General features: G+C 44.7%; 1 protein-coding gene across 1 annotated transcript; it reads left to right on the top strand.

Annotated features, from left to right (window-relative positions):
* Window positions 1-684: 684 nt before the first annotated feature.
* LOC310780764 (transcription factor E2F3-like) lies at window positions 685-24,201 on the top strand (the record flags this gene model as incomplete). Its single annotated transcript, XM_083641268.1, has 8 exons — window positions 685-969; window positions 3,747-3,864; window positions 6,826-6,956; window positions 12,407-12,495; window positions 15,787-15,945; window positions 19,999-20,149; window positions 22,227-22,368; window positions 23,912-24,201. 8 exons carry the CDS (start codon window positions 685-687, stop codon window positions 24,199-24,201), a joined length of 1,365 nt encoding a protein of 454 aa, XP_083497394.1.

Here is a 24,201-nt window from a genome sequence, read left to right as displayed (position 1 = left end):
GATATTATAGTTTATATATATATATATATATATATATATATATATATATATATATATATATATATATATATATATATATATATATATATATATATATATATATATGTGTGTTTTTTTTTCTTTTTCTTTTTTTTCCATAGTTTACCACCTTACTGCAAAATTACCTTTCCTCCTCTCCCTTCAGCAGACTTGGTCAAGTGCCCCACCTGGCGGCCTGTCAGAGAACACGCAAGGCATGACAAGTGACGCCTCCTGTTTACAACTGTCCAATGAACACGTGGCTCACTGAATCCCGTGTTACAATTGGCCAACATGGCGCCAATATGGGCGGGGGTTTTCTCCTAAGGGACCAATAGTGTCTAGCATGTAAATTGCCTTTGAAAATTTCCCGGGAAATCCGAGTTTCGCGGGAGGGCTCTTGAGCGCGTAAACCGTATCCCTTCATTCATCAGGCCGTTTCCTGAAGCCATTTCTAGAAGGGGGGAGACGAGAGTTGCGCTACTTTTTAATCCGTTGCATCTGCCCAAATGCACCTTCCTACCGGGGAATATTTTACAAAAGTCGATCTATCAGACTCTCATCTGTACTTCGGTCCGATTATTTTTGAAATAGTCGCCGCGGATTAGCAGCCAGACGGGCTTGAAAGTACGGAGACAAAAAGGGGTTACCCCGAATCTAAGCAAGATGAGAAGAGGGATCTCCTCCTCGGCTCCGGACAAAGTGATTTTAGCGGGGGTTGGGGGCTCTCATCTGGATAATAATATCATTTTAACAACTCTCTCGGACCGGTTAAACCCCGGTCTGTCCAATGCTACTTACATCCAGATAATAACCACCCCACCGCCTTGCAACGTTACACAGACACCAAATGTGTGTTTATCCGAGCCACAGATAAACAACATTTACTCAACTCCACAACAAGCTGCAGCAAACGGAGCAGGACAACGACCAGCCTTAGGAAGACCGCCGGTAAACGTATATACAGCTAGTTTCAATACATTTAGCTTTAGCTACAACTACTAGCCACAAACACGCCAAAATGTTAGCCTGCTATGCTAACCGAGCTTGTTGTTTGGGCAGCTAACTGCTTAGCCAGTGCATTTACCCCACTCAGCCTAGCGAGGTGGCTAACTAACGCTAGCTAAGTTACCCAAGTGGGCTGGTTAGGTTGCTTGTTAACTTCTACCAAGTAACGGATGAGTTTAAATGAATTTGGCAGTTTAAGGGACCTAGACCTGTCACCTAATAGCGTGTTAGGCTAACTTGAGTTTCGTGAGTGCGCTAAGCCTCAGCCTTGCAGCCAGATGGAAATATTGGTAAGAGATGACTAGCGGTGGCCTAGTGGCTGCTGCTGGTGTCTTGATTTGGGGGGAAGGGAGGTTACTGGGCTGCTTGGGTATTAACGTAGTTAGCCTGTTTTAGATTGCTAACAGCACACAACAGGCTACATTTACTAGCCAGGGGCTTGTACATGGCTAAAGAGCCACTTCAGTTACGAAACTATTACTCGATTGTCCTGCAGTCTCTGAAGATGCAAGCCAACTTGGATGGAGCTTGGATACGAGTTAGCTTTGAAGGCTAGCAGCGTATTGATTGTTAAAAAAAGAGCAACGTCGTCGGCCTTGACCTTAATCTCGCATACATTTGATTCCCCTTCATAAATAAAGTGTAACCTGGCTTGCGTTGCATGCAAAGTAAAGTGACACTCGAGTTTGTTGCTTGTGTGCTGATGCGCATTTCCTGTATTCTCAACCTGCACATACCACACATATTAGTTTCAGACGCTTTTGAATCTTTGAGTCTTCTTGAGCTCATGTATCCATCTTTCATAAGCTGTATCAGGCTGTCTCAGGCTGTAACCTAGCCATAAGCATGGAGTGGAGCTCCATGCTCCACGATATAAAATGGCAGACATTTTGACTGTCAATAGAGGACAGTCATTTTCAGACCTGGAATAGATTAGAAGTATGAAAGGCAAGATGCCTTATAATCTAATCAAATAACTTGTATGGATTGCTGTGTGTTGCTTTGTCGGAGGTCAAAGTGCAGACCTGCACCCTGGAGCTTCCTGCTGTCTTGCTCAAGGGCACTTAAGCAGGGTGGATGCTTGCTGACCCTGGGTTTTCCGGTTGAAGGGTCATCTCTAACCACTAGGCCACTGTGTCACCGGTCAGAAACTGTTAGATGCAGAATATGGAGTCATCTAAACACTGCTTGGAAGAAATAAAGCACAGAAATGACTAAACACAAATGGCTTCAGACTAGGCTGGCAATCACATAAGAGAAGTTGGAATCGGGTGAAGAAAGATGTTTTAATGATTGGTACAGAAGAAGGATGCAATAATACTTTTTTCTTTTTTAATAGACATATTAGCCCCTCAAAGTCTGCACTCTGCAGTATTAACAGACCTAGACACAACCTACTGTATTCACAACTCTAGATATACACAGTAACTGATTATAGTCCTTAACATAGTTGATAAAGCAATTATGAGGCTAGGTGCATAACCTGAAGCATTATTCAGACTAGAGATAGTGACTAGACACAAGGCTTGTATCAAGCATGATTGATGTAGTAGGTTAAGCGTGGATGTAGGGTGGTGTGCCTGGATCAAATAGCTGTTAAATCAGGTGTCCACATGAGAAATGCAGATTGTTGCCACGGGCCAAAAAATAAATACAATTTGCCGTAACCTCTAATTTCATCACAAAGTTAAATGATAGAAAACATACTCTGAATTTAGAATTCGGCATTATATGGAAAATCACTCCAAACAAGCAATTTAGTTCATCTCATTCATAAGCCTTTAGCTTCATAAGTAAAATGGTGTGGTTTGTCTTAGACCTCCCTGGGCAGGCAGAACCATCATGAGGGCCAGGTCTGGCCCCCGGGCTGCATGATGCCCAGGTGTGTGTTAAATGATAGCTTCATTACATGTGAACAGGCTGCTCAGAAACAAGAGTATTCAGGTGAGGATGGTCATGAGAAGGCATTATAGTAAGAAGAGCAAATCACATGTTTTTACATTTTTTGGGGTGTATAGAAATACTTGAATTAGGTGTAGTCAGTGGAGCAGTACCTCCAGAAGGCCGCTCACATTTCTCTGGTAGGCCCCACATCAGAGGGACAATACTTGGAGAGCCTGGGTCCAAATATCTCCATGTCTGTGCTTATGTCATTTCTGAAGTCATAACCGTTTAACAATAAGTAGGCCTATACTTGTGTTTCCTCCTTGGCAGCACTGTGCAGGGATGTGATCAAACCCATAGAGGTGTGACTCTGCTGGCTTTCTCTTGCCCCAGCAGCAATGAAGCAGCAATTCAGTCAGTGCCTCATCACATTGATGATCATAACGTGTTGGATTTGGATTTGAAAGAAAAACCTCCTGTGTCTTTGTTTTGACGTCTTGACTGCTGCACTTCACAGTAGTTAAAGTGTAAAAACTGCAGGGTGGGACTTGCTTTACTTTGGGCCCAAAGTGAAATGGACAGAAGAGACTGCTGAAGAGTTATGCATCATCAGAATCAATGCTAAAAACAACAACACAGAAAGTGAGATTGAAAGTGTCATATCTTTGTCAGACAGCTAGTAAACCTGGTGATTTTTCTCTGAAGGATTATTTAGGTGGGTTTGATGTGGACTGATGATGCTGCTACAAGACCATCCTTTGCTCACCTGCATGCTAAGCCAGCAAAGCATCTGTACAGCTGTTTACGTCTTGAGTGGGCTTTTGTGTATTTTGCAGGCAAAAAGGCGTCTGGCGCTGGACGACTCAGACCACCAGTACCAAACCGAACCAGCCAGGACCCCGAGAGGCAGAGCGGGAGCCGCAGCCAATGGGACACGGCTAAAGACACCCAGAAGTAAGAAGTCCGGGGGCGATCAAGACTGCTCTTATGGCTCCGACACCCCGAAAACACTTGAAAGGACCAGCAGCAACTAGATGCTGACCGATATGTCACCTTATGTCACGTTATGTGCCTGCGTGAGACCTGCTTCATGAAACATTAAAATAGAAAGTACAAAGTAGCGTTTGCCTACCATTTTGCTCACTTAAACAACTTCATAATATAGCTACTTCCAATCGAGAATATGTCTGATAAAAAGTTGCAAATGACACTGGCGTCAGGGTGAGAATTACACGGAGGCCATGGCCTCTCTGGCCGTGACGCCCTGAGATCCCTGAGGCCACCTTGGCAGTGCCCTGCTACCAGCCTGCTACTGTCAGCTGCTTTAAAAGCATCAGTGGTCTCAGTTTAATGTAGCTGCCCCTATGCAAAGGATGTGTCATTGGCTCATTTTAACACACATTTCAGAAAAATCACACTTCACGATGTCAATAGAGTAATGGCCTTTGTGCCCTGCTGGCATGTGGCCTTGTGCCCTAAAAAAAATAAGCGACACCGAAGGCCAGATGGCCACGCCCCTAAAATGAGGAAATTCCCACCCTGACTGGCGTATGTCATTATGTCAGCCCTGGTCTGGTCTTTAGCTGTAAGGAAGAGGTGGAAAAAGGAGGAGACCCCACACTAAATGTGTGATATCCTATCATGCAGCGAGAGGCTCAACAAGGGACTTTCCCAAAGGCACGTCGTCATGAAGATATCCATGCTATAGGGGACATTCACACCAAAAGTGTTTTCTTTCAGTCAGAACGCTATGAAAATCATGTTGCGAGCTCTTCCATTGTGCACAAAACAAAACAGCGCACGGAGCGTTTTTTTTGCGCTCCGTTTGTTTTCCCCTGTAGTCGCGTGCAGTACAGATCAGAACACAACGACCACACGGACGGTAGCCAGCTAGTTTTGTCTGTTTGATGTTGTTCACTGTCAACATGAAAGCCAGATTATTGCCAATTCTGGCAGCAGCTGAGGTTGAAAATCTCTCGGGAGGAGAGAAGGTAGGAGGAGTGAAAAAGACGATCAGGGCGCTTTTCCTCTAATGTTCAACTTTTTTCAGCTTTAAAACGCCCACAGCACTCAAGAGGAGCACGTCTAGCGCGTCCTTACATAGAGAATGAATTGCAGAAAGACCCTGTCATCACCAAAAATGCTTTTGGTCTGAATGTCCCCTTAGAATGGATCATTCTAAGTTGGAAAATGAGCAGAGTGTTTTCTGTGCCCTCCTGCTTCGCTACCCACCCTGACCAGCCAGTCAGAGTGATTTCTCTACCCTGACCAGCCAATCAGAGTGATTTCTCTACTCCTGACCAGCCAATCAGAGTGATTTCTCTACTCCTGACCAGCCAATCAGAGTGATTTATCTCACCAACGACCCGACGCCGGAAAAGCCGCCGCCAAGCCGCCGTCAAAACAGTATAGAGCCCACGGTGCGCGACACACCGCACATACTAGAGCGACTGACACCCAGACGTGACTGTCAGCTTGCTGTGTCGGGGGCTTTATACCACTTTATATCACATACAACAGTCCCCAGCAAAATGAGTCAATTGTGTATTTTCACTATGATTTTCAATGACTAGAAGTTAGCCCAATCAGAGATTGTAGTGCATATACTTTGTCAAAGCTTTCACTCTCGCCTGTTTATCTGGTGTCCCCTCACTATGCCGACAACCCACAATGCCGATAGCTGGTTAGGGGTTAAAGGTAAAGTCCCACTGATTGTCACACAATGTGTGAAATTTGTTCTCCGCATTTGACCCATCCCCTGGGGGAGCGGTGAGGGGCAGCGTGCACCGCACTCGGGAATCACCCGGTTAGGGTGCACTAAACGCGTCGCACTAAAGGCATCGGATTAGCCATTGCGGGTTGTCGGCATATAGACGTGCGGAACGGCACCGCTTATCTTCCCACCTACATTATTATACTTACCGCTGTCCCCTGTGCCTACGATGGCAGGCTCGCTGGCCCCGGTGTAGCCCTACTGCGGGGGCTTTGATGCCCGACCATAAGGTTCCCTTTACCGTATAACCTTATCAAAAGCCCAGAGGTCGACACCGTGTTGAACACGCTCCAGACATGGAGAAAGTTGACATTTAAGACCACCTCCAATCGTTTGACGGTTAATGTTCTTCTTCAAAAATTCTTGTAGGGATGCACAACATAGCCAATATATCGACAATCATATCGGTATCGGCCGATGTTAGTCATTTTCTAACCCCTGTGCACCATCACAATTTCTATCCACTTGTACTATTCGTAACGTGAAGATTCAAAGGCCAAGGTAAAAAAAAAAAAGTCTTCATTAGTAATATCATAGGGACCAACCAGCATTTAAAGAGATACTCAACACTTTTTCCAACTTGGATGGTGGTTTGCGCCACATAATTGATATACTGACCAACAAGCAGGGGGCGGCAGATTTGCTTGAAACACACGCACTCACAAATGCCTTGTAATCATCATTCAATAATAAACTAGCAATCGCTCGATTTCTAGGGTGGAGACTCTGGAGAAACTAACTTTTCTGCTTAAATCACTCTTGCCACTTATACTCCCACCACTTATATACTGTAGCCTCAGCCAGGAAGGATTTATTACATCACTGATGACATCAGAATTGCTTGCATGACATCACAATTGCTCAAGTGACATCACTGATGACATCACTGACATCAACAATTCACTAATCGATAGTCACGGAGACATGCAATTCCAAAGAATCGGGACAGTATGTGGCAAAATGGACTCTCCAGATTGCTTTTATCCACCAAAAAAAGAGTGAGAATAATACAAATCTCAGTTTCTTATGATTTCTTGTTATATCCATGTTGTTTTTCCACCCATACTCTCTATTACATCAAATACATTCTCCTTCCTCTGCCCCGTTCCCTTTCAATCTCTGTGTTCCTCCATCTCCCACAGCGCCCAAGTCTCCGACAGAGAAGACGCGGTACGACACCTCGCTGGGGCTGCTAACCAAGAAATTTGTGGAGCTTCTTGCCCAGTCTTCTGACGGGGTTCTGGACCTCAACTTGGCCGCTGAAACCTTACAGGTCAGTTCACATCAGAGCTAAAACAGGATGGCAGCTTGGTTAGAAAACCTCTGTAGTCCCCCTACTGACAGTGCAGAAACTGGTGGAAGTATCTAAAATGGCTTCCTGTCATGGCACCAACGCTTTCCGAGCATCAATATAACATTAAACGAATAAAAAAACGTGCTGATGGACAGCTTAAAAACCAAGTGCGCTGAGAACGCATTCTTTGGCCACTGTATTTTTGATGGGGTCGGAGGTGAGACGCAAAAGAAATGCAATTCCCCCCTCCCCCATAGTCTCGAGAGGACATGCGCACGGACAGCAGCAGACACCACGGACGAGTAGTACTGTAGTTCTGTTTATACCATGGACTGTATGTTTATACTAGTTTCTGGAGTCACTGGGACGAGGATGTGAGAAGAGAGAGGAGGGAGAGAGAGAAGCAAACTAGGTGCAGATCTCAAAAGGAGGAGAGAGTGCTTGAGCAGAACAGTGTAGTTTAAATGTACAGCACAGCGGGGAATCAGCCACTGCAATGAAGAGTGATATATATGTGATATGCGCTAACGATTACCGTAATTAATATGTGCCAACACTTATCACCCAATATGCCTAAGGGCCTGTGTCCACCTAGCGTCTTTTTCCGACTGTTAAACGCTGGCAGTGCGCTGGGGAGCGCTGATCCCAGCGCACAATATATACAAGGAAGCAGTCTGAAACTAACGTTAGTTCAGTGCGATAGTAGCTTGATAGCTGACAGCTAACATTAGCAAACAACACACATACAGTGATTTAGCTCAACACTCACCAAAAATATCAAGTGTCTAGCCAATCTGCTCCCACAATTGAGCCTTTCTGTCTCTGTTGCGATAGTTTCTCCATGATTAAGTTGCCAGAAAAGCAGCACCCGACCGACACCAGCGTCTTTCTGAAAAGTTAAATTATTCTCAGCTGAGAGCGCTGGGAGCCGGCGCACAAAGACGCCGGAGCGCTCTGAAAATAGACGCTGGGTGCAGCGCACTTTCTCTAGACGTGCGTGTGCGCCCGCATACGCTCTCCCCCCATTGGAAACAACTGAAAAAAGATGCCCTAGCTGATGAAAAGACGCTAGGTGGACACAGGCCCTAATGCAGCACTATCATCTTGTTGCATTCTCATGATTCAAACAGGCAGACCGAGAGGAAAATCAATTTCTTTACTCACCAATTTGGATGTCTCTCTTCCATATAATCCAGCCACATAACTATCAATTTATGACATTTGTAAAAGTGGCATTTAACAATATAACAGAAGTAATGCCAATATCATCAACACCCCCACTCGCTCACTAGTCTGGACATACTGCTGTAGTATTTAAACATGCACTGCTCTGCGAGCGACATGTAGTGCTAGGGGCTTGGGTGGGTAAGATCTGTTTGGAACGGGGGTGCGCGCTCGCAACGGACAATTGTGTTCATAAATACACCCCGTCCGAATAACGTCTGGATATCTTCAGGAGTTCACTGCATGTCAGAAAACGGCTTTACTAAGCTGCTAAGCTAACGTCACGGTCAGATCACCTTATCACGGTCTGTCCGCTTATCTCTCCTCACAAAAAGTGCTCCAGGAGGAGGCAGCCCCTACACAGCAGATTACACCTGCTCTATCATTACCATAGTAATAGATATTGCCCATGAAATTAGCATTAACTGCTTAACATAGCCAAACTGGACCCCACCCCCACCCTTTTTTTTCTCGAGTACCCGCCCCGGTTATTTGTACTTGGAGAATACTCGAATATTGAAAGGACTTAAAATGCCCATCCCTAGTGTCAACTGTTATATAGTCTCGCTGGCCAGCCTCCCCTCCCTACAGTGAGAAGAGTCTGGCGCTGCAGGTCTCCATTGTGGGATTTCGATGGGTGGCGCTTAGCGGCAGTGCTCTTGGAAAATAGTTTCAAACAATCCAACTTGCCAATAATCCAAACAAGTTCATTTCGTCTATCTATTATTAACTATTAGAGTTTTCTTATTGAAAGACTGTGTGTATTTTGTCATACCTGACAGTTTAGACTGCTGCTTCCTGCAGTCTTCCTCAGAGACGTCACGTGATGTTGTTGTGACGTGCTGTATGGCTGGTTTATGAAGGGTTGGCCATCCCACCTGGATAGGTAGGATGACCATGCCCCCTGCTGGCCGGTAGTTTATGGAGGAGGACTGTGTCCCAGGTGTGGGATAGCATGTAGGCCCCCTCATCCCGGTTCACAGTCCGGGGTGCACGTTTCCATATCTCCATTGCTTCCCTGATCCAACGGTGGTATTTGTTGCCACCGGCCAGCAGGGGGCATGGTCATCCTACCTAACCAGGTGGGATGGCCAACCCTTCATAAACCAGCCATACAGCACGTCACAACAACATCACGTGACGTCTCTGAGGAAGACTGCAGGAAGTAGCAGTCGAAACTGTCAGGTTTGACAAAATACACACAGTCTTTCAATAAGAAAACTCTAATAGTTAATCCAACTTGCCGTTTTCAGCATGTAGCAACGAGCTAGCATGTAGGTTTCTGCCGTTAGCTTGCTAGCTAGTTAGCGTTGTTGTTTTCACTGAGGCGGCAGGGCACTATTTACAGCTACACACGGGGAGGAGGGAGCGGAAGCCGCTCTGATTGACATGGTCGGAGCCAATGACAGAGCTTGTAATAAGCCTGGAGCGGACATCCGGCAGCGACTGAAACAGTCGCTCCAATGGGGAGCAGCTGTAGAGCAGGGGAGGGTTTATCCCAGTAGCCTGTTTCCGTGCCGCCAGATGACTCTCACGGAAGGGAGGGGAGGCTGGCCAGCGAGACTAACTGTTATACTACTCTATGATGAGGTCACATTCATGCATGTCAAATCTGTGCAAACCAGCTAGCCAGCAGACTAAACCAGCTAGCCAGCCGACTAAACCAGCTAGCCAGCAGACTAAACCAGCTAGCCAGTAGACTAAACCAGCTAGCCAGCCGACTAAACCAGCTAGCCAGCCGACTAAACCAGCTAGCCAGTAGACTAAACCAACTAGCCAGCCGACTAAACCAGCTAGCCAGCAGACTAAACCAGCAGCGATCAGCTAGCCAGCAGACTAAACCAGCTAGCCAGCAGACTAAACCAGCTAGCCAGCAGACTAAACCAGCTAGCCAGCAGACTAAACTAGCTAGCCAGCAGACTAAACCAGCAGCCAGCAGACTTGGATAAATGGCTCAAATGGTCACATTCATGCATGTCAAATCTGTGCAAACCAGCTAGCCAGTAGACTAAACCAGCTAGCCAGCCGACTAAACCAGCTAGCCAGCCGACTAAACCAGCTAGCCAGCAGACTAAACCAGCTAGCCAGTAGACTAAACCAGCTAGCCAGCCGACTAAACCAGCTAGCCAGCCGACTAAACCAGCTAGCCAGTAGACTAAACCAGCTAGCCAGCCGACTAAACCAGCTAGCCAGCAGACTAAACCAGCAGCGATCAGCTAGCCAGCAGACTAAACCAGCTAGCCAGCAGACTAAACCAGCTAGCCAGCAGACTAAACCAGCTAGCCAGCAGACTAAACTAGCTAGCCAGCAGACTAAACCAGCAGCCAGCAGACTTGGATAAATGGCTCAAATGGTCCAGTTGCTGTCGCTCCAGATTCAGGTTTAAGGGAGCCCGGTAACTAGGGATGGGTATGGCTAGGATTTTATCAATAACGATACCAGTACTGCTTATCGATACCAATACTTGTCGATACACAAATGGATACTACTACCGGTACATAAATTAGAAGAAAAAAAACATGTAAAAGATTTTTTGTTGAAATAAGTTAAATTCCTGATGAGGCTTATTTCACCTCTCTGAATATGACGATTTATTAAACCTAGGTCACCCTATGTAGTAGAAATGTGCAATCATCTTTGAAATTGGAACCCTGCTATGACCAGAGAAAACGGCTGTAGTTTTCCCCATATCGCTCTTAAGGGGGAAAACTACAACAACCACAATGCATTGCGTACTGACTCGACTTCACGGTCACGTAGCAGAGACGAGTAGCATTATAGCTCTTTACTGAGGCTTACAGTATTTTCTAGGGATGTCCCGATCACCTTTTTTTGCCCCCGCCTCCGAGTCATATGATTTTGAGTATCTGCCGATACCGAGTCCCGATCCGATATTTCTGCAATGCATTGCAGAAATAGTTGGGACAACAAGTTGGGACAACTTGGATGCTTTTTCCCCCCTTTCTTCTAAGTGTTTAAGTGTTTTTATTTTAACCAACCAATATGACATCTTTGTACGGCTCTTTTATCACAACCACAACTCAGTTAGTGCAGCATTGGTTTTAAACCAAGTAAACAAAATAAAATATCTTTACAGCTTATGGTAAAGGGGGTACTTTGATTCAGAAATCAGGGAAAGGGGGTACTGAAGCCAGAAATGTTTGGGACCCACTGACTTCTCTGGCTATCTCTGGGCTGGTATTCATTTGCATGCGGCGTTTCACTGGCTGTCTGCTATTGTTTCGAGTTTCGGCCAATGAGCCACATCAATAGAATTAAGCATGCTAGCTAGATGGGGGCGGGGTGCAGCTCTGTTTACAAGTGAGACAACATGGAGAGTCACTGAGGACAGTCTGCGGGGATTAAAATGATTGAAACTTTATCTGTGAGACGAGTGCAGTCCGGCCACTTCATCTGACAACATGGAGGAACGACAGATTTTATTCACAAGACAGACGGAATGCAGACAACAAAAAGACATGTTCATTATGGTAACTTTACTGATGATGCAGGCAGTGCAGAACACTTCTGGCTTTTCTTCCTAGTCCGACTCCTAGGTGAGTTTAATCATGATCCCTAACTAACGTTACGTCTTGTTTCTGTTTTAGCCACTGTGCGACCATCTAGTTATTATGGTTGGACATGTGTTTTTGTATGTTTTATCGCGTTCTGATGTGTCGCTAGTCGAACACTAAACAAAGAGTATGGAAGGAAAGAAGCGACAATTGACAATAGAACCGTGGCCATTTTGGCGCCGCAGACAACAGGACAATAGCACAGAGGTTTGTTGCGCCCCAAAATGGCCGATCTCTTGTGCGCTGTTGCAATAGATTAGTTGTCGCTTCTTATCAATGCTCACTCCCCACTACTAAAGTTAAAACTGCGTGTGTTGCTGCGCAAGAGGACTCGTGTTTACGATGAATATGACAAATTGCAATGATAAAATAAATGACAGATTGTTTATTTGGATGACTGAAATGTGAGAATTGCCATATTTGTTTTGTGACGTTTTTATCATTGTTTTTATACATAAAAATCCGACCTCTTCCCCCCGATTCCGGATCAGTTGAAAATCACGTGATCGGCCCCGATTTCCGATCACGTGATCGGATCGGGACAACCCTAGTATTTTCATTTACTAAACTTGTTGAGTTTGATTGACCAATAAATGAGTAACTGACAAGACCTGTGTCTGCTCCATTCAGGTCCAGAAAAGACGGCTATATGACATCACCAACGTACTAGAGGGCATTCACCTCATCAAGAAGAAATCAAAGAACAATATCCAGTGGATGTAAGTAGGGATGGGCGCGAGTACTCGGGTACTCAAGTACTCGTTTATAACGTCAGTACTCGAGAAACGTTTCCGCTGTTCGGGTACTCGCCCCACCCCTTTAAAAATGGTCTAAATCTACGCACGCATCATCATGTGGATCTGGCAGCATGAACTGCACGGGCATCAAGTCAGCCAGAATGTACAAGTACGTCATCCGCTTTGTTGCCTTCAAAATAAAACACTTATTGTAACGTAACCTTATTTATTTTTAGTAATGCGCTACAGCCACAGTTTCACGGAATATAACATCACAACAAGTATTTTGATACAAGGTTTGCTGCTTCGTTCGTTGAAATACCCTTTTCTCCTCCAACGTGCATCAATAAGCTATTTACTTTTGTTTAAGTAACATTGTTTTGAAAGTTTTAACCGGAAGTTTTCCAGTTCATCCTGAATCCACGAGCTGGAAAATGGTGGCTGGAGTGGAGATATGCTCCCGAAGGAGACAGATGCACGCTTTTTCATAGCGCACGCCCGATAAAACTCATTCAAAACTTTGCACTAGTTTACTGACTACACTGTCGTTTCCCATAACGTTAGTCACAAGAAATGTGGAGAAAGAATCACTTTTTGGGAGACAATCGCTTCATGGTGATTAGGGCTGGGTTCAAAAAATCGATTCTCCGATTTTTAATCGATTTTTATTTTAATCCTCGATTATCGATGTCCAGAGATCGATTTTTTTTTTATTAATTAATTAATTTTTTTTAATAAACAGGCTAAAATATTATGCTGTGTGTGGTAGTTGAAACATAGTTTCAAGTTGACGTTTATTTATGTTTGTAGTTGAAACAAAAACAAATACTGTAGGCTACATGAATGGAAATGTTTGATCATTAATATCTACTTTTAGAAATTATATAGGCTGAAATCAAATCACTGTGCATAATTGTGAAAGTGTCTTTATTGACAGATGAAAAGGCTGTTATTTACCCTTTGTCACCACCTGGTGAGTAAATATATGTGTAAATAAAACCATTAAAATTGACAACAGGTCTGCAACTTTTTTTACCCATGTATCTACTTGGCTGGTTGGGAACCCCTGTGTTACATAACTGGACATGTAATTCAGGGTACAGATCAAAAAACATTTTGAAACATATTGAAATCGATCGAATCAAATCGAATCGAAATTAATCGATTCGCAACCTTGTTAATCGGAATCGAATCGATTCTTGAAATTTGAACCAATACCCAGCTCTAATGGTGATCACTATTCAGCTGCAGCTGTAACGTTAATCACACTGGTCAGGGGTTAAGGTGCGTTCACACCGACTTATTAAAGTTTTTATATATAAATATATTTGTATACTCGCCCGGGAGAAAAATCGCTGGGCGTCCGAGCGACAGAGACAGAGCGACAGGGCGAAAATTCGCTCGTTGCCCGAGATGAAATATCCCAACTCGAGTGAAATTTCGCTGGCAAAAGTCGCTTGCTGCTCAACGCTGATTGGCTGCCGTGTGAGTCAAGGATCACACTGGCTTGGAAAAAACTGCTGGTTTATTAGTGTGGCTGTGGCAACAAACCACATTGACAGGCTGACAGCTGACATGAAGTGAAGTCTGCACTACCGGGATCGATACACAAGCTCGCGTTAGGAGCACGCTGATAAGCTTAGCTTGTAAACAACTACGGTGGCTCGTAGTGGACAAACAACATGACATTGCGTTTTCATCCTGTCTAACGTTAGCCAGATGTCCGTCAATTCTTGTGCCTGTTGACGAGCGATTTAAACACAGCGACAGAGCGATTCCAAAGGGTTGAATTGAGCGACAGGGAGAAAAATAAATATCTCGGTGTGAACAAAGCTTTAGTGTAACAGTGATCATAAAGTAAAATGGATGATACTGGACGATGGACATGTATTGGAAATGAGCCTTCGTTTGTTTCACAACACTATTGTCTGCTCCGAAGCGCTACTGCCATCCATCCAACCATCGGATATACTGTCTGAGGTTGGCTTTAGTTTAGATGTTAGCTTCACCTAGCGTCTCACCTAATATCACAGTCAGTCCCTCTCCTCACAAAAAATGCTCCAGCAGGTAGCGCTTTTTCCATACACAGCAGTGTGTGTGTGTGTTGTGTGCGCATAGCATGAGAGGAAGAAGAGAGAGAGGAGAAAGTTGACTTGTAGAGATATGCAAAGTCAGACTGCTGCACTGCAGCATGTTGAAGAAATAAATGTTCAGTTTGAACAACACCCGTTCTGGTCATTATAGAGCCAGATGATGGCTTCCACTACACAACACTGTATTTACGTAGGCTACGTTACATATTTGCGGGAATGGGAGGAAATGTATTTACATTTATACAAGTATCAAAAGCCTTGGACAACTCAGCTTCCTATTCAAAATGCCAATGGTAGCGTTCACCACCTTCATGGATGCAGTAATAGAGCCATGTTGCTTTCCGAAGCCAGACTGATGTTTGGAAAAAGTGTCATTTATACCTAGAAACTCACTTAACTGCTCACTTAAGGATCTTGGCCGGAACGGGTTAGGGTTACCCTAACCCTTGAATCAAATATCGAATTTGGAAATCAGTGTGGATAGCCAGCCCTATAGACCTTATTCGCTAACCCCGGACAGTGCCATATTGTTGACATACCGTCCTGCAGCTGACAACTATAGTAACGGCCTTATTGTCGTGTCTGTTCCATTACAAAATAGCGATAGTGATGACGTCAATAAAAACCCCAGAGTTGTTGTTTGTATGCTTCCGTTAATGCCTGTAATAATAAACAAAAGAAAAAACGAGGTGAACAGACTTTGCTGTGAGGAGTTGTCAGAAAGTTTCACCTGTCTCTCCTAACTATCCACACATCTCCTGTGCTGCTGACGTATCCTCCGTCTCGCTCCCTTCACGTCTGTGGACGGTAGAGATAGAAACAAACCACGGGGACTTTATTGCTGTCATTACTACAGCCGTGTGTAACAGGTCATCATCCGGATCCAACACAATTGGAACGATACAGGTAACGCTAACGGCGGCTAGCTTCCTATAAACGCTGCTCTTACATAGGCTGTCACTTAAGAGCTGCTGCGTTATGTCGAGAACATGGCGGCGGTGGGCGTGCCCGTATGTGAGTGACGTCAATCGAATAAGGTCTATTGTATGCCTACTCTATATTGAGAAAGTTGGGATTAAACACATTTTGAGTGCGTAACATTGTAACATTGTATATTTAAAACCTGAACCAGCAGTAGGTGTGTTTGTATTGACGCTCCATGCATCCATGTCTCTCCCAGGGGCTGCAGTCTGTTGGAGGTCGAGGGGGCGCTGAACCAGAGACAGAGACTGACAACGGAGGTTTCTGCACTCGGAGAAGAAGAGCAGAGGCTGGAACAACTCATCCAGAGATGCACCCTGGACATGCGACACATGAGCGACATGCCAAGCAACCAGAAATATCCTTTTGTCGTTTGATAATACGGTCATCCAACAGTAAAAGCGATGAGCATCTTCATCATTGTGTGGCACAATCGGGCAATATCGACAGGAAGCATTTAACTGAGCTGCAAAAAGCTGCAACAACCGATTAAGGGTTTTACATATCATTGCGACTTATTCCAAGTAGGGATGGGTATCGTTTGGATTTTAACGATACCGGTTCCGGGATCGGTACTGATTATCGATCGATACCGATACTTATCGATACTCTTATCGATACTAATCTCCATAATTTGGTGCAAAAAAAATAATGACATGAAAAGGTGTGAATAGATTCAACAGTTATTTTGTTATTACTTGTTTCACCACTGTGAATATGATTATTCAACCTAGGCCACCTATGTGGTAAGAAATATGATTTTTTTTCTCCTTTGGAGCCCTTTGACCAGAGAAAACAGCGTTGTCACTCTTAAGGGGGAATCATACTACAACACTCAGAATGCATTGCGCAGTCGACACTCAAAGTTGCCTGCAATACATCTCTTTACTGGGGTATATTTTTATTTACAAAACATTTTCTTCATCGAGTCTGGATAAATCACACCCATTTCCAACGCATTATGAAACAAACCAGGGCGATGGAGTTACGTTGAGTTTGTGGATCAACTTGATCTGAACGGATGGCTCAGTCTGGATGTAGCGTTACAGGTAACACAGTCACTGTTCATTGTTCTGTATTCAGAGTTGGCAAAGTGAAGTCCACATAATATTCTGTTACTGTCAGAAAAGAGTTCATTCAGCAAAGCACCGTGACGTTTGTTCAATGCGAGGTGGAGATTTCTCGGAATTAGGGATGGGTATTATTTTGAATTAATTCCCATAATCGAAATTCTGAAAAATGAATGATCGATTATCGATAGCCTAATCATTTATTTATTTTTACTCTGGTAATAACGTTGTGTGTTCTCGGCCGGATGTGACTATGCCGTTGTGTAGTAAGTATATCAGACAACAGTAGCGCTGTGACTAACACAATGCAGCCAAACAAACATGTAGGCTACCTAGGCTACTGTACTCACATTTTGAAAGTAGGACTCAGCTCACCCCGTCCGCGGCTAAACTTTCTTCCAGGCTTATAAACTCGTGACAAAAACCTGCTCGTCTGTCCTGATGGTCGATTTTCATCCAACTGCTCAGTCCGACGTGTGGATATTATTATTTGCCACGAGATATGAGTTGATTCAGGTGGGCATTATGCTGAGCCCATGCCCAGCCATGCTGACTGCTGCTACTTCATAATATTATAAATAAATTAAATGACTTGAATTCACGTCAACACTTATAACATTACTCACACTTGGTTGAAAATTAGGAAAGAAGTGTACGAAGTTTTATGTTTACAACACTGCTTCAATCAGGTCCGCAGACCTTAGCTCAGCGTCTGTGTGCTGCCTGGCTGCTGGGTGCGTTTGTTGTGCTCATGGCACATGCCGGTGTGAGTTCCCCATGTTAAAAACGGTTTTGGATCGGCCCAAAGGACCCCGCCCCGGAAGTGATGCGCGCATTGCCCGGGCTACCCAAAACTCGCCGGGTCCCGCGGGCTGACCCGCCCCGCAGGCCGTCTGGGTTGGCAAATTTGGAAAATATGGCAGGTGTGGGCGGGGCAGGCTCAGAATGTGACAAAGCAACATTATTAAAGGAACACTCCGCCCATTTTCAACCAGCTTTGTATCATTAGAACATCAGTAGTATATCAGAAAACTGTAAACTGTTTTGAAGTCTCATTTAATTTGACAGTTATTGAGTGTTAACACGTTCACTGCCAATGGCGAGTTGACTCGTCAAAAAAATTCCAACGGTTCACTGCCAATGACGAGTTGAGACGTCAAAAAAAAAAAAAAATTTTTTTTGACGGTGCTACGTGGATCAATGCCCCCCACGTCTCCTATAAAAATATTGGAGCGACCGAACGTGTACAACCCATTCCACCGACCCACTAAGTGGCGACAGTGCTCTCCATTCTAGAGGAAGGCAAGCAAAAAGCAGTGTCAGGAAGCCATTCTCATGAAAATGGATTGGCGAAAACGCTTTCGCGCTTGGGAGCTGGCGGTGGGGTTTTGCAAATTTGCATAATAGATTACGGGTGGAACACACTTTGAAACACGCAGCATAAATAAGACCAGAATCGCAAAAGCTTCATCAAAGCTCTCAGAACCCCAGGAAACGAGCGAGCCCATCCATCCAGACTTGCCCAGCGGCCGCCAGGCTGACAGGCAGACAGGCACAGCAGCAGCAAAGCAGTGAGCTGGTGACGCGAGGTTACAGCAGCAGCAGCAACGAGCTTGTGACACGCTCGCTGCAGCCAAGAAGAACACACACGGAGGGAGGAGTTTGAAGGAAAGGGGTGTTTCCTGCTGTTATGGAGGAAATTACTGTTCAAAACTATTGTTTAGATGTCTGACGTCTTACTGATGCCAAAAATGAATGGTTAAAGTGACTGTTCGAATTTCACAAAAAGCCGTTTATCTCAGAATAAATTTACAGACGCTGAAACCATGCTGTATTCAACTGCTAATGCTTACATAACTACTAACTCTACAAACTAACTCTTTTAGACAGAGAAAGCACACATTCTATTAGTTCTTTTGAGATATTGTGTGTTCACAAAATCCTAACAGAAACGAATCCTCGGCTCTTGAAAGATGAGCCAGAATCCTCAAAAAAACCCTCTGGCAGAAGCTAACTACAGTTTTGAAAAACGGCTGGCAGTGAATGTGTTAAAAGTGTGGACCAGTGACATCACTGGTCCACACTAACTCAAATGAATAACTCATTAACTCAAATCAACTCTCAATAACTGTGAAACTAGATGAATGATGAATAGTTTGACAGTTATTGAGAGTTGATTTGAGTTAATGAGTTATTAATTTGAGTTAGTGTGGACCAGTGATGTCACTGGTCCACACTTTAATACTCAATAACTGTCAAATTAAATGACAGACTTCAAAACCGTTTACAGTTCTCTGATATACTACTGATGTTCTAATGATACAAAGCTGGTTGAAAATGGGCGAAGTGTTCCTTTAAGTCACTTAGAGTTAGAGAAGTGCAACCTGGGAACCCATTGGTTAAAAAAACAGTCTATATGTTTCTCTGACGTCTGGGGGCAGCCTCGTTTCAATGCTGTGTAACAGCAGCCTCGTTTCAATGCTGTGTAACAGCAGCCTCGTTTCAATGCTGTGTAACAGCAGCCTCGTTTCAATGCTGTGTAACAGCAGCCTCGTTTCAATGCTGTGTAACAGCAGCCTCGTTTCAATGCTGTGTAACAGCAGCCTCGTTTCAATGCTGTGTAACAGGAACTCGAGCGGCTCCACCGGCAGTGGAGGAAAATCCCTTTCCGCTCCCTGCAAGCTCTGCCATAGAGTACCGCAGGGATGACGTCTTTTTGTAGTCGGAACGCGGAAGTCCCGGACTTCCGGGTTCTTCGCTGTTTCTGTCTATGGGATTTTTGAATGGGTTTTTGGCGCAAGGCTTCAACTAAGGTCTGTGGGCAACGCAAGCTTATTCAAACGCCAACCTGTGTTCAGCGAGATAATCTTCACACATGAGGACCACTTTCATGAGTTTTGAAGCGTAAATGCGAGCCCTAGATGTAAAAAGCTCATGCTAAGCTATTCCATAACTACACACTGTGTAGCATAGGCTTCCACGTCACGTCACCATAGCCAAATTCAACCTGGAGTGTTGTTGATGTGTGCGCGCTGCTGTGCACTGATAACCCGGGCTGAACCAGGTGAGGGAAAGAGAATTTCTGTGAGCTTCTGCCTGATAGTTCTCATTTATAAAAATTCTCAGTGTTGTAACACTAATGAACCTTGATTTATGTCTCAAAGTATGCCATGTTGGATCCTTGATTTTGGGAAACTCCTTGAATTTGACATTGGAGAAGGTGTGGAACCCTGTGTACTGAACAGAGTGATTGTGTGGAACCCTGTGTACTGAACAGACTGATTGTGTGGAACCCTGTGTACTGAACAGACTGATTGTGTGGAACCCTGTGTACTGAACAGACTGATTGTTATTTTCTTTAACCCTTTGGCCACCACATATGCCTATGTAACGTACCAGGACATCAGACACCTGGGCAACCTCAGAGACCAGACTGTTATAGTGGTCAAAGCGCCCTCAGACACCAAACTAGAAGTACCAGACCCTGAGGAGGTATGGATACACACGCATGCACGCGCACACATACGCAGACCGTACTTGTTACATTTACTCAGTTAAATGGGCTTGATTTTATATGTATGTGAGAGTAAGAGTATTTTTTTTCCTGAATAATAATAATAATACATTTAATTTATTGAGCGCTTTTCTAAAAACCCAGACGCTTTACATTACATGTTAAAATATCAAAGAGAACAATATATTAAAAACAAGAATTACATAGCATAAAATCACAACACAAGTAACCAAACATTAAAAGCGGTTTTGAATAGATGGGTTTTGACTAGGCATTTGAACTGGGGCAGATTGGTGCAGTCACGGATGTGTTTTGGGAGTGAGTTCCAGAGGGAGGGGGCAGCAATGGAGAAGGCTCTGTCACCCCGGGTCCGGCGCTTGGTCCTGAGTGGTGGGGATAGGAGGTTAGCATCAGAAGAACTGTGATGGTGGAGCAGGTCGGTGAGGTAGGAGGGGGCCTGGTTGTGGAGGGCTTTATGGGTGAGGAGAAGGAGTTTGAACTGGATTCGTTGTGGGACAGAGAGCCAGTGGAGGTTCTGAAGGATGGGGTGATGTGATCACGGGAGCGGGTGTGGGTGAGGAAGCGTGCGGCAGAATTCTGGATCTACTGTAATTTGTTGAGGACTTGGGAAGATGAACCGTGGAGAATGCTATTGCAATAGTCAATTCTGGAAGTGATGAATGCATGGATTAGAGTTTCGGCAGCAGGGAAGGAAAGTGATGGGCAGAGATGTGCAATACTTTTTACATTTGATGCTAAAATACCAGTATGTGTACTTTTACTCATACCTTTGTTACATCAAAAATACCACTTATACATGTCTTTTTTTATGCATTTAAGCAGCGGGGGGTGAATGCCATTAGCACATTCACATAGCCTGTCACAAGCTGTTGAGCTGCTCCCCTGCAGCGGACGTTTCAGTGGCCATGAACTCACTGTAGCTGCAGCCTACAGGCGACCTGCAGCAGACGTTTCAGTGGCCATGAACTCACTGTAGCTGCAGCCTACAGGCAACCTGCAGCAGACGTTTCAGTGGCCATGAACTCACTGTAGCTGCAGCCTACAGGCGACCTGGACACTAAGCCAGTAGATTGACCTGACATTGTCTCCAAATCGTAAACTGGCAGCGCCACGATATGGTCACGGACGGACAGACAGTTAATATAATAAATGTAATGTTATAGAAATGTAAACAAACCTGGCTTACCTGGCTTTTGGAAACACACACGACAGTAATATTTGGGCTGTGTCTAGCAACAGATGTAAAAATATTTCTTGTGATGTTAAGATTACATAATATGGAGCGAAACTGTGGCTGTAAAGCATTACCCCCAAATTTATATTAATGTTAAGGATTTTATTTTGAAAGCCCTAAACTGGAAAACATACTTTTACATTCTGCCTGACTTGATGGTGCTTCTGTAAATGCTGGAAATTCATCCCATCCACTTTTTGTCTTGTTTCTGTTGCCGTCATTGAAGGCAATTTAAAGTAATGAACTGTTAAGAAAGTCAGATTTCAGCCTTTGGGAAGCACTGACGTCATTATCAAGGTGCAGAATCTACCGTTTTGAGCGGGTGTGCTCTTTATATCGCCAGCTGTTCACAGCCGTCGTGTTAATCAGCTGGGTAGGTTGCAGAGGCAATCTATCGGCTAAACTGAACAGCTTGGCAACTTTTAGACTGAAGGAAAAGCCTCTCGTTTGTGGATATTACTGGCTTCTTTGGCCAATCTAAAAGGGGCTTTAGATTGGCCCAAAAAGCCACGAATATCCACAAACTGCTGGCGTTTTCTTCGGTCTCAAAGTTGTCGTGCCGTCTAGCCGATAGATTGACCCTCTTATTAACGCAACGGCTCAGAACGGCTGGCGATATAAATATTTGGCTGTGTTCCAAACCATTATTTTCTGCAGCGTCGTCTTCTCCAAAGTGTAACATATATCAAACCTCTCTCTGTTTCTCTTTGTTTTGACTTGTGGGTTTCCTCTAGTTCCAGTTGCCTTCCTCAGCGTGTCTGCGAAAATTCACTTTCTTTTTATCCGCCTTCTCTCTCCAGAGTCTGTCCATCCATCTGACCAGCACTAAGGGACCTATAGAAGTCCTACTGTGTCCAGATGAGGAGAACGACCCCAGAAGTCCCGTTAAGAATGGCAACGTGGACATCAACGGGAACTCCCCCTTCCTCAGAGTCCTTCAAGGTTAGTTTCAGATAGGTGTGTGTGGCACTGGCAAGCAAACTGGAGTTCCAAGAGACAGCATTTGAAAAGTAGCCGTCTGGCTAGCACTGGCACATTTACATGGATGTTCGTTAATGTGCATTGTCCCTCAAATAAAATAAACTAGAACGACCGCACCGCATATTTATGCCTCCGCCATTAGTTCATTCTTGAGTCCAAATCACCATTTGAGGCAAATTGGAAGAAATTCCGTCAAGGCGCTCCTGAGATGTTGCGTTACAGAGCTTGCTCATTAAGTGCCAGCCACTTTTGGAGAACGGACGCTCCCAGTGCCAGAGTTTCAGAGCGTTTTCAGTGATTTCTCGAGGCCCACAGAATATTGTGTGATATTACTATGTAAACACCGAACACGCCCAAAGAACGATGAGACTCTCTTCTATCATCAGCAAAAAAAAGTTTATTGATATCATTTTCCGTTCTTTAGTTATGAGCCGGAGAAGATAGGTTGATTTCACCAAAAAGAGACGTTTCAAATTAGAAGCTGAGATAATTAGCCTTTTGTGAAATGAAGCATTTCAAGCACATGACTGACTCTGAAGCTAATATTTTCTGATGTAGTGACACCCCAAAAATGATTTCCTTCAATAAAACAGTGAAAACAAAGGAATTTTGTTTGGCAAAATAATATTTTTTAGCTGCAACCAGCAGCTGCGTGCGCTGCTGGCTACAGCTTCTTGCTGGTCTTGATTTACTGCTGGTGGGCATCAGATATTCTAGTTTGTGTTTGCCAATCCTGTCCTGCTGTCTGGGTCTGTCTGGGTCGGTGTTGTATGCTGCCCTGCGTGCCCCCCCCCCCTCCTCAACTGCAAACCCCACCTCTGTGGGTGTGGCTCTGGTGGCTCTCTGCTGCCTTTGCTCTGCACTGAAAAGTGCGCTACATCTTTTTACAGCTTTTTTACAGTGTTCCGCGTGTATTTGTCACCGGCTCCCATCGCTTCTAGTTGAGAATAATAACAACTCCACAACTAATCATGCGGATGGGCTATCGCAGCGGACACGGAGGGGCTCAATTGTGGCAGCAGATTGGCTGCTGCAGGCACAGCTAACGTTATGCTTCATGCATATCGATGCATACCGATGCGATTTCCGTTTCCCCATGACTTCTTCTCTGTTTTTCCCTCGCCTTTCTCTAATCTGGAGAGCACTGTCGCCACCTAATGGGTCCGTAAAATAGCTTTTACACATTCAACATCCACCATACTTTCACAGGAGATGGATCAGGCTTTGATCCACGTCCCACCGTCAAAAAACGCAATTGACGACAATCGTCGTCATTGGCACTCTACGTTAGTATTTGAATTGACGACGATTGGCACTCAATGAGTTAATTAAAAAAAAAAATAGAAGAAAAAGTAAATAGAATTTTCACCATTTTTCTGATCATAGACCAAACAACTAACCGGCGATTAATCGAGAAGATAATTGATAATGAAAATAATAATTAGTTCCAGCCCTAATAATATTTGAACTCTGGTTGACTCAACTGAGCGTTTTCTTCCAACAGATTCCTCCAGCTCCACAACCACCTCCTCCAGCCCCTCCCTGGGTCCACCCCCCTCAGTCTCCGTCACCACTCTCTCTCCCATCTCCTCCCCCTTCACCAGCCTCCTGCAGCAGACGGAGGACCAGATCCACTCCACCCTGGGGCCCTTCCTGAACCTCGGGCCCCCCATCCTGGACCAGGACGACTACCTGCTGGGCCTGGCAGATGACCAGGGCATCAGCGACTTGTTCGACGCCTATGACTTTGATAAGATGCCTTCTATCGGACTGGATGATCTCCTGTGTAGCTAG

This window comes from Poromitra crassiceps, assembly GCF_964638095.1.
Source record: "Poromitra crassiceps genome assembly, chromosome: 1".
NCBI lineage: Eukaryota > Metazoa > Chordata > Actinopteri > Beryciformes > Melamphaidae > Poromitra > Poromitra crassiceps.
The sequence above is the reverse complement of the archived record's forward strand: the minus strand, read 5'-3'. Positions and strand labels throughout refer to the sequence as shown.